This window comes from Propithecus coquereli, unplaced genomic scaffold, assembly GCF_000956105.1.
Source record: "Propithecus coquereli isolate 6110/MARCELLA unplaced genomic scaffold, Pcoq_1.0 Scaffold194, whole genome shotgun sequence".
NCBI lineage: Eukaryota > Metazoa > Chordata > Mammalia > Primates > Indriidae > Propithecus > Propithecus coquereli.
Window position 1 is genome coordinate 1,773,399 of NW_012144300.1, and position 11,734 is coordinate 1,785,132.

At 35.6% G+C, this 11,734-nt stretch overlaps 1 protein-coding gene across 1 annotated transcript in view; it reads left to right on the forward strand.

Moving 5' to 3' along the window:
• Positions 1-11,734, forward strand: part of NUP153 (nucleoporin 153kDa) — a 98,573-nt gene that overhangs the window by 48,148 nt on the left and 38,691 nt on the right. The window contains exons 9-12 of the mRNA XM_012643253.1: positions 2,101-2,153; positions 2,408-2,534; positions 10,359-10,496; positions 11,138-11,236. Of these exons, the coding sequence (XP_012498707.1) occupies positions 2,101-2,153; positions 2,408-2,534; positions 10,359-10,496; positions 11,138-11,236 (417 nt within the window). The remainder of the gene's footprint in view (positions 1-2,100; positions 2,154-2,407; positions 2,535-10,358; positions 10,497-11,137; positions 11,237-11,734) is intronic.

Sequence of the window (11,734 nt, forward strand, 5' to 3'; positions counted from 1 at the left end):
ATATAAATATTTTATTTTTATTTTTTTTTCGAGACAGAGTCTCACTTTGTTGCCCTGGCTAGAGTGCCATGATGTCATCATAGCTCACTCTAGTCTCAGACTCCTGAGCTCCAGTGATCCTCCTGTCTCGGCCTCCTGAGTAGCTGAGACTATAGGCCCATGTCACGGTGCCCGGCTGAATTTTTCTATTCTTTTTTTGTAGAGTTTGGTTCTTACTCATCTTATGCTGGTCTTGAACTCTTGACCTCAAGCAGTCCTCCTGCCTCGGCCTCCCAAAGTGCTAGAATTATAGGCATGAGCCACCACGCCCGACCCTGAATATTTTAAACATAATTTTGGACTTACAGATTTGCAAGAAATGTTTCAAGATCTTCACATTTCACATTAGCTTTATCTTTTTCTGTTTCTCAGAAGTAAGGAATTCCCTTACGTAATGCATAACAATGATCAAAACCAGAAACTTAACACTGACACACACTATAATCTACAGATTTTATATACATGTTGCCAGTTGTCCCAATAGAAAAAATTGCAAGATATGTCTTGCATTTAGTCATTTCTACATCTCCTTTAGTCTAGAACAGTTCCTTCTGTTTTGTATTTCACAACATTGATAATTTTGAAGAATACAAGCCAGTTATTATGTAGGATGTCTTACAATTTGGGATTGTGTGATGTCTGCTTATGATTAGATTCCAGTTGTGCCCTTTTGGCGGTAATAACCATTGAATGGACGCTGAGCTGTTCTCAGTGTTCAGAAGGCACATGCTATCAGTTTGCCCCATTGCTGGCACTGTGGTTATTAGTTAAGGTGGTGTCTGTGGGGATTCTCCACTATAAAGTTACTATTTTACCTTTTGTAATTAATAAGTATCTTGAGGGAGATAACTTTGAAACTATAAATATCCTTTTCACCCACTGGTATTAGCATTATTGATGATTTTTGCCTGAATCCGTAGATTGCTACATGGCAGTTTTTGAATTCTCCTGTTTCTTCTTCTTCTTCTCTTTTTTTTTTTTTGAGACAGAGTCTCACTCTTTTGCCCAGGCTAGAGTGAGTGCCGTGGCGTCAGCCTAGCTCACAGCAACCTCAGACTCCTGCGCTCAAGCGATCCTCCTGCCTCAGCCTCCCGGTAGCTGGGACTATAGGCATGTGCCACCATGCCCGGCTAATTTTTTCTATATATTTTTAGTTGTCCAATTAATTTCTTTCTAATTTTGGTAGAGACGGGGGTCTCGCTCTTGCTCAGGCTGGTTTCGAACTCCTGTGCTCAAACAATCCGCCCACCTCGGCCTCCCAGAGTACTAGGATTACAGGCGTGACCCACCGCGCCCGGCCTCTCCTGTTTCTTCTACATTTCTTAGTTGGCTTTCTCTACTGTAAGGAAGAATTTTCCTTTCTTTGTGTATTTATTTACGTATTTAATTTTTTATGTCAACTTGAATTTTTACTTCTAATAGATATAATCCTTTATTAGAATTATTTATTTTGATGCTCTGATTGTTCCATGTTTTGTCTTTGAACTGACTCCTATGTCTTGTTAATATGTCTTCTCATTTTTCGAAGCATCAAAAATGCTTTTTGATGTTATAAGATAATTCAAGCTCATCTTGTACATTTCCTGCTTACAGCCCTGTAATCAGCCATTTCTCCAAGGAGCTTTGATTCCTGTCAGTAGATGTACTTTTTAAGTGGCAGAGAATCATCTCAAAATGAATATCCTTGTAAATTTGCTTGTGCAATTAATAGGCCAAAAAGAGAGAGAAGTAAAAGTAATTTTGTTCCTCCTCCCTTCCTCCCTCCACCCTATTTCAAAAAAAAAAAAAAGTAATTTTGTGGTTAGTAAGTGTATTTTCTATACACTATCATTTTGTTAAAAGGACAGTTGTGCTTGGTAACATTTTGTATGTGTAATCACATTGTAACTCTTGGTTACCATTCAGAAGGTTGGGTATAATTTCAAATTTCAGGATTCATTAACTAAAAAAAAAAATCAAATTCCTGATTCCGAATATTAAGATTTATGGGAAGAAGGACATTATTTAAAAAAATTAAAACAAATAAGCAGGTATATAAAGTGTGTGTGTGTTTTTTTCCAGACGGGATATGAAAAAAATATGACCCCTGGACAAAATAGAGAACAACAAGAAAGGTAATATTTCACATACCACGAAACTTCTCTTTAATTTGTTAGGTCCATATTTGATCTACATATACTTTTTTGAAGATTAAGATTAAAGAAAAACTTGACACGAAAAAAATCTGTTAGTTTTTAAAATCATAATTGTATTCAGCTGTACATTTATTTTCTTGCCTGTTAGCAGTTCTGTTTTTTAAGTATTTAGTTAACAAGTTATGGACCAGAATAATAAATCACTTCTTTTAATTTTTTTTTTTATTTGCTAGTGGCTTTTCATACCCAAATTTCAGTTTGCCTGCAGCCAATGGCTTATCTTCTGGAGTAGGTGGTGGAGGTGGCAAGATGAGACGAGAAAGAACACGCTTTGTTGCTTCTAAACCTCCAGAGGAGGAGGTAAGGCTGTGTACTAAGTACTCTTGAGGTTTATTAAAAGCTTTGATATGGTGGTGGTGAGGAGAGACCACTGGGTAAGGGTGGGGTTTGAGGAGACACAGAGCAAAATTAATCTGTCATTGAAACAGTGTCTTCAAAATGTGTGCTGAAAACCTAACCTAATACCTTAAATATTGTGGCTATCATAAGGAAGACTACCCATAATTCTTTAAATAAAGGAATTGCAATTGAAATTATTTGACCCTCAGTATTAGTGTATAGTTTTGCCTGTTTATAAAACTTACGTAGATAAGTTTATAAGTAGAATCAATGCCGTATATATTCTTCTCACTTACCCATTTCTCCTTTTTTTGGTGATTTGTGTTACGAAAGGTAACTGTAGGTTATTTAATTTCATTGCTTATATATTTATCCAGTTTAAAGATTTACCACAATCCATTCTACCATCAGGATTCATTTAGGTTGATTTCTCTCCCTCTGCAAATGTGCAATATTTCCTCTAGGGTGTTTCCAGGACTGTAATTGTTGGATTATAGGAGATCCACGTCTTCAAATAAATGTATTAGATATTGCATATTGCTCTTCAAGGTAGTTTTGCAATTTAACACTTCCACCACATGATAGTAGGTAGGTCTGCTTTATCTTTACCCAGTGTTTGATGTTGTTTTTTGAATTTTTGCCAATATGATGGATGTGTGCTTTCCTTTGTCATTTTTATGATTAAAATTTCACCTGTGACTTCCTCAGGAGTGTTTTAGGAGTATAATTTTAGGTTTTTAAACATGGTTGTCTTCTGTTTCTATTGACTTGTCATGTTTTGAGTGAAGTTGTTGAATGTCTTAGGGTTAGTTTTCTTCATGTCTGTTGGTATTTTGTTTTGCAGGCTTTTAATGGGAGGCCTTTCTTCCTTCCTTTCCTTCCTTCCCTCCCTTCTTTCCTTCCTTCATCCTTTTCTTCCTTCTCTTTCTTTCTTTCTTTCTTTTTCCTTTTCTTTTTTTTTAGAGACAGGGTCTTGGGTCTGGCACCCAGGCTGGAGTGCAGTGGCACAACCATAGCTTACTGTGACTTGCGCTCAAGTGATCTTCCCAGATCAGCCTCCTGATTAACTAGGACTACGGATGTGTACCACTACACCTCATCCAGCTATTTTTTATTTTTTGTTGAGGGTGGGTCTTGCTATGTTGCCCACCTGGTCTCAAACTCCTGATCTTCAGGATTACTCCTGTAAATCCCAAAGTGTTGGGATTATAGGCATGAGTCACCACACCCAGCCTCTTTCTCACTTTTTGTCTCTCCTTTCTACTTAGCAGTTCTGTAGTTGGGCCTCTAGTTCACCAGAATCATGACTTCTTTGGCATATTCTTTGCATATTCTTTGCACTTCTTTGCATATTCTGTCATATTCCCTGCCTTGTCATGATATTTGGGATTATGCTAGGAGACTTGGCTCACTTGTCTGGAGACTCCATCTTTCCCTTAGGTTCTGCCTGTCCCTTTGCTGGAGTGTTGTGAAGGAAGGGGAATGTATTGGTATATACTACTGTCTTGAAAGAAATCATCAGTGTTTAATGCTGTTGATCACATATGCAGTATATAAAATTTTGTAGTTTTTGTAGCAAACCAGTTTTCTTTTGTCATTAAAACTCTTTATGTAGACTTTATTAATTACATTTAATAAATGGATTATCTTGTGTAAATAAGGAATTTAGTATTTGATTAATATAGCATGAGTTAACTTTTTTAGACAGGCTTCTACATTTCATGGTAAAATTTGTGGCCTCACATTTGTAAAGTTTTTTTTAAATCTCTGTATGAGGAAAGCTTTAGCTTGGCTTGATGTTTGCTAGTGACAGATTGTATAGATTTTGTTAATTTCCCTTCAGTTTCAGTTTTTGTTTTTTTGTTTTTTTTTTTGAGACAGAGTCTCACTGTGTTGCCCTGGCTAGAGTGAGTGCCATGGCATTAGCCTAGCTCACAGCAACCTCAAACTCCTGGGCTCAAGCAATCCTACTGTCTCAGCCTCCCGAGTAGCTGGGACTACAGGCATGCGCCACCATGCCCGGCTAATTTTTTTCTATATATTTTTAGTTGTCTGATTCATTTCTTTCTCTATTTTTAGTAGAGACGGGGTCTCGCTGTTGCTCAGGCTGGTCTCGAACTCCTGAGCTCAAACAGTCCGCCCGCCTCGGCCTCCCAGAGTGCCAGGATTACAGGCGTGAGCCACCGCGCCCAGCCTAGTTTCAGTTTTTTTTAAAGATAAAATTTCTAAGATCTTAAGCTGAAGCTCAGGTTGATATCTGTAGCTTAATTTTAGCTTTCTTGTAAATATGTGTTTAGTGTGACTTTGCTGTATTGAACAGTTTTTTGATTTTATTGATGTGTTACTTTACTTTTGCTCTTTCTGTCCGGTATACTTGAGGACCTTTATGAAAAGCTTACCCGACCCCACGTCTTTATCACGTCCCTTCTTTGGGCCCCCTCTCATCATTCTGGCCAACTGCCCCAACTGCCAATTTCGTATCCCAGGATGCCTCACCCAATCCCTTCCATCCCTGGCTCTGTTCTGTCCTGGAGTTAGTCTCCACATTTCTGAGGAAAACAGTACTAATGGGATGACTGTCCCAAATTTTCTGCCTACCTTGTGTTTATCTATATAGAATAGATTTGGTTTGGATACACACTTGCATGGTTACTTTGAATCCAATGCCACTTTTTTGTTTTATATGTCAAGTATGTTCAGACAACTAGTGTTTCCTTGTTGAGTTACAGTTAGTGGGAATTTTTGGTACAAGATTAAAGATTCATTTTTTTGTGGGTATTTTAATGGACATTTGGGAAAGGTCAAATGGAGGAGATTTATTTTCGATGGAATGTAAACAAATTATAATAATTTCATATACTATTGCTACTTAGCAGGAATTGGTGTATTTTGATTCTCTAAATTCTGGATAGTAGAACTCTATATTTAGAATAACCCATTTTGTAAGAGTGTTTTACCTTTCACCTTATCTTAGATTCCAAAACACGTGAGGATTATAGTCACCAAATGTATTGGCATTTTGCCTCTACTGTGATACCAATCCAAGTGCATTCTTTTATAATTTAAAAAGCTCATTGATACAGAGCAGGTATACAGCATATAATAAGACTGCGATTAGAGAAATTTAATTGCTTGCTGTTGTCATAGATAGTCTTGCTACTTACTAGCTTGACCTTGAGCAAATTAACCTCTTTGTACCTCATGGGAATAGGAATAAATGTATTGAGCTGGTGTCTGTAGGATGTCTACCACATAATAGCTTTATGGTATTAAGCCATATATTTCCCTGCCTCTGTTTTCTCATATACAACAATAGTATCCACTTCATGTGAGAGATAACCTACATAAATGTATTACAAAGGTATTGTGGAGTGAGTTGTCAAATATTTGATGATTGGTGTGTTCAACTTGAGGTGTCTATAAGCATGAAGTTAGCAGAATTCATGGCTTTTTTTCTCCTAGATTAGTGGGATCTGCCTATGATCTACTAAGTCCAAATTTTAGGGAACAGGAATCAAATTATAGAATCGGTTCAAGGGCAACAATACAAAGAAAACAGTGTGGCCAAGTGTGGGGCTTAAGGAGATTACACAGTTGATGTTTTTAGGCTTCTAGGCTAGAGGTTGGAGAAGGAAGATACTTCCCTACAAAAATAGCCAGATGCATCTTTTGTTTGCTCCCTCTCCTCCCAAATTGATTGTGACAAGTTTCAAACATATGAAATGTTAAAAGAATTGTGCAGTGGATACACATAGTAGCACTTGGATTCTAACATTTTATTATATTTGCTGTATCAAAAAACACCTATCTTTTTTTAGTGCATTTCAAGGTAAGTTGAAGACATCAATACACTTTATCCCCAAATACTTCAGCATACATAAAATGAACTAGAATTAAATATTTATTATTTTTTAATTTAGCAAAAATTTACATATACGAAAGATAAAATTCTTAGGTGTACCATTTAATGAATTTGACAGATGCTTACATTTGTGTAATCCAAACCCTTATGGAGATTGGACATTCCCAGAAATTTCGCTCCTTAATTCCCATCACCTCCTACTCCAGAGGCAATCACTGTTCTCATTTTTTCCACTATATATTGATGTTGCTTGTCCTCCAACTTCATATGAATACAGTTATTCAGTACATATTATTTTGTCCCTGGGTATTGTGAGTAAAGCTGCTATGAACATTCTTGTACAAGACTTTTCGTAAAAATGTTCATTTCTCTGGGGGGAGTAAATACCTGGAAGAGGAAATGCTAGGTTATATCCTAAGTGTTTTAACTTTTTAAGGAACTGCTAAACTATTTTCCAGAGTGTTTGCCATTTTACACTCCCACCAGCAATATATGAGAGCATTTTAGTTGCTCTGCATGCTTACCAATAATTGATTATCATCTTTTTAATATTAGTCATTCTGGTTTGTGTATGATAGTATCTCATTATAATTTTAATTTGCATTTTCCTGATAACTATTATAATAATATTGTGTTCTTTTTTATGTGCTTATTGGCCATTTGTGTATCTTCTTTTGTGAGGTGTATGTTCAAGTCTTTGCCTATTTAAAAATCGAATTGCCTTGTTGAGTTTTAGGAGGTAAATTCTGGACCCACGTGCTTTGTCAGATATGTGTCTTAACAGATTAATTGGGTTTGCTATTCATTTTCTTAACAATGTCTCTATCAGTAGATGTTCTAAATTTTGTGAAGTCTGGATTTATCTTTTTTTATTACTATTTTTACCATTCTTTGTGTCATGAGAAACCGTTGTCTATCCCCAGGCTACAAAGATAATTCGGTTTTGCTTCTAAAAGATTTATAGCTCTGCTTTTGTTTTCTAATTTCCCTTTTGATTTTATATTTGACCCATGGATTGTTTAGAAATGTTTTTAATCTTCAAATATTTGGGGAGAGGGTGGTCAGTGATTTCTACTTTAATTTCATTGTGATTAGAGAAATACTGAGATCATGATATTAATGTTTTGAAATGTACCGAGACTTGACTTACAGCTTAGCATATGGTCTGCTTAGTAATTCTTGAAGAATATATATTCTGTACCTTTTGGGCATAGTGTTTGTTCTATAGAAGTCAGTTAATAAGTATTTGTTAGATTTTTGTTCTTTTTTAGGGGAGGTTCAGGTGTAGTTAGTCTGCTAAATTATTAAGAGTTGGGGATTAAAATTGCCAACTTTTATTTGGTGAATTTGTCTTCCTCCCTTAATTATATCAATTTTTGTTTCATGTATTTTGAGATCGTCTTTAGAGCATACACCTTAACAATTGTTCTGTGGCTCCACAATGAATTTCCCTTTTAATATTACTAAATGTCCTTTTTAAAAAACCTTGAAAATACTCTTTGTCTTGAAGTCTACCATCTGGTATTAATATAGCCACTGTATTCTTACTAGAACAAGCCTTATGCTTACTGTTTGCAGGGTATATCTTTTTAGTTTATCTGTGTTTATATTTAAAGTAAATCTCATATAATTGGCATATAATTGATTCTTTTTATCCATTTTCTGTCTTTTAGTTGGAATGTCTAATCCATTATGGCTAATGTAATTATTGGTATGGTTAGAGTAAGGGCTTCCTTTTATCCATTATTTTCTATTTCTCACATTTGTGTTTTGTTTCTCTCTCGTTCCTTTCAAAACTGCCTTTTTGGGGACTAATTGAATATTTATTAGAATTCCATTTTAATTTATTTATTGACTTTTTATTTTTTTGAGACAGAGTCTTGCTCTGTTGCCCAGGCTAGAGTGCCATGGTGTCATCCTAGCTCACAGCAACCTCAAACTCCTGGGCTCAAGCAATCCTCCTCCCTCAGCCTCCCAAGTAGCTGGAACTTACATGCACATGCCACCACATCCTGCTAATTTTTTCTATTTTTAGTTGCCTGGCTAATTTATTTCTATTTTTAGTAGTAGAGATGGGGTCTTGCTCTTGCTGAGGCTGGTCTGGAACTCCTGACCTCAAGTGATCCTCCTGCCTTGGTCTCCCAGAGTGCTAGGATTATAGGCATGAACCAGCATGCCTGGCCTATTTGTTGGCTTTTTAGCTCTACCCCTTTGTGTTATTTATTGGTGCCTCATGGGATTATGATATCTGTCCTTAACTTTTTACAGACTCTGTTACTTCCTGTAAAATTAGTACCGCTTCTGTAAAATTTAATAGGATTGCAACTGTGTATTTAGATTTCCTACCCCACTTCCTTGGCATTTTATGCTATGCTTATTTGTATTATATCTAGCTAGGCTATCAATTCACAGTGTATACTTTCTGCTTCATATAATTATATGTATTTTAAAGAAATAAGGAGAAAAATGTTATGTTTGCTCTCACACTCTCCATTTCTTTCTGAAATCCGAGTTTCCATTTGGTATCATTTCCCTTCAGCCTGAAGAACTTGTAGAGCAGGTTTTATGGCAATAGAGAGTCTTTTAATTTTATCTGAAAGGGTCTTTATTTTGCCTTTGGTTTTTGGATCAGCTTTATTCAGGTGTGCTTTATGTACAATAAACTGCATGCATTTGAAGTATTTAGCTACTTTAGCTAGTAATGAACTTATCTGAACTCAGATTCAGTCTACTCTATGGTGGGCAGCTGAAACTCTAGTTTTATTTGGCTGTTTGATGTCTGCTTTAACACTTGTATAGTTTCAGGTCTACCAGAGATTTGGGTGGCTTATATGCAGACTCTGGGGCTCCCCTTCTGTGACTCTTCATTCCTGCATCTCCTGTAATTTTCTAGCTGATTCCTCAACTAACAGGTTTGCAGTTTTCAGTGGCACCAACTCATGAAGAGAACAGGAGGCTCGCCCAGTGCCCTTGCCATCTTCAATGTGTCCTCTCCTGTCGAGTTTCTTCTTGATTTTGGTTGCTTTCCAGTGTTTTCAAATGGTTGTTTCTTAAGTTTTTTCTAGAGTTTATAGTATCTGTTAGACTATTGGTCAGATATAAGCTACTCCGCCATTAGCAGAAGTGGAACTCTTTTTGTTTGCTCTTAATCTGGTCCATTGGAGACTTGGGGCGCTCCTTGCTCTGTTGGGTTAAAAACCAGGGTGATTCACCAGACTTCTCAGTACTGGTAGTTGTTAAATGCTTGTTTTACATACCAAGACAATACAGTAGTTTCTCCTTATCCTTGGGGATATGTTTCAAGACCCCTAGGGATTATCTGAAACCCTGGATAGTACTGAGCCCTATATCTATGATGTTTTTACATACATACCTATGATAAAGTTTAATTTATAAGCTAAGCACAGTAAGATATTAACAACAATAATAAAATAGAACAATTATAACAATATACTGTAATATAAGTTATATAAATGTAGTCTTTCTCTCCCTGATTCCCTCTCTCCCTCCCCCAGTATCTTATTGTATGTAATATTTTTGTATCATGATTGACTACTGCAGGTAACTGAAACTGTGGAAATTGGTACCGTGGATAAGGGGGCACTCCTGTATATAACTTTGTTTCATATTAATACCACAACTATGGTATAGAGTAAGGATTATTATTTTTTTTCTCATCTTTACCAATTAGGGAATTGGTGCTGAGGGCAGTTAGATTCTTAAAGTCAAATGGCTAGTGGCACAGCTGTTGATTCAGATCTTGTTTAGTTTTTCTGATTCAAGAGCCCACAATGTTAATGCTACATGGTGCCACCTTCTTCCTATTCTACATTTACCTGTAACTTTGATTTTACATGAAAGTAAGTAGAGATAAAAGAATGACATGAATGATGAAATATATCATTATAAAACATGTGTTTTAGGAAATGGAAATACCAGTATTACCGAAAATATCTCTACCGATCACCAGTTCTTCACTGCCTATCTTCAATTTTAGTTCTCCTGTGATTACAACTTCCTCTCCATCACCCATCAGTCTGTCTCAATCATTAACAAACAAGGTAAAAAAATGTTGTATAGATAGAGGTGAATTTTGTTCATTCTTCCTTATTTTTCAAAATCTAATACTGTACTCTGAGCAGTGATTAATTTTCATTATGTAAATTAATAGCTCATAGCAAGCAGAAAGAAATGGAAGTGGTGTTTTGCTTTTTAAAAAGAATGTGCAAATATCTTGGATACTTTATAAGGGAGTGTTCTTCAACTCGTTCGCAATGCATTAGAGAATGAGATTATTGTAAATTTGTTTCCAAACAGTGTTTCCAAAAGGATACTTTTTGGGCAAGAAAGGACTTAGTTTTTACTTCTAAAGTAGACTTAACATCTTTCATCCCCTCCTGAAATTTTTATGATTTCTTCTTGGCTTGCACTTTTTCTGAACATACTCTTATAGATGACATTTTTCTCCTGTAGGCAAATATCTACCTCTAAGATTGTGTATGCTCTTTTTGTAAAAGGAAGCCAGATTTGATAGCAGTTATAGTTCACTGTTTTTCAGAACTTAAAGTTATTTTTAAATCTAAAAGGAAAAAATATTTTTAGTTTTTTTGGGATAATTAATTTGCTTAAGGTCTATTGTATTGTCAGTTTTTTTTTCTAAGTAGTTCTTTTTGTGTCATTTCTTAATAATTTGGAAAACCAGGTACAGATGACCTCTCCAAGTAGCACTGGCAGTCCCATGTTTAGATTTTCATCTCCAATTGTAAAATCTACCGAGGCAGATGTACTACCTCCATCATCTGTAAGTAGCAAGCAAAGAATAGTTCTTATTTATTAATTTCAAAGCCATGCTGTGTTTTTATCAACTCTAAGGTGGCACTGGTGGTAAGAAACACTATTCTTTTTCTTGCAACTTAAAAAATATTCAATGTATAGAAAACTTTTGGAAATTATATATTATATATTATATATGTATATTATATATTCTTCACTACATGTATATACATATATGCATATGTATTGAAAGTTAAAATGCAGACATCTTGATTTCCTTAATGTTTCTCTGTGTATCCCCTAAGGAAAAAGACATTCCTTTGCATCTCTGCAATACAGTTATCATACCCAAGAAATTAAACATGATATAATAACAACATAATCCATATTCAGATTTCTGTTTCATCCCTAGACTGTCCTTTAATTGCTGTTTTCTATCTAGTGGTTGGTCCTAGATCCAATTAAAGACAAGGAACTAATCAACTAAATTAAATTGCATTTAGTTAAAACATGTCTTTTGATTCGT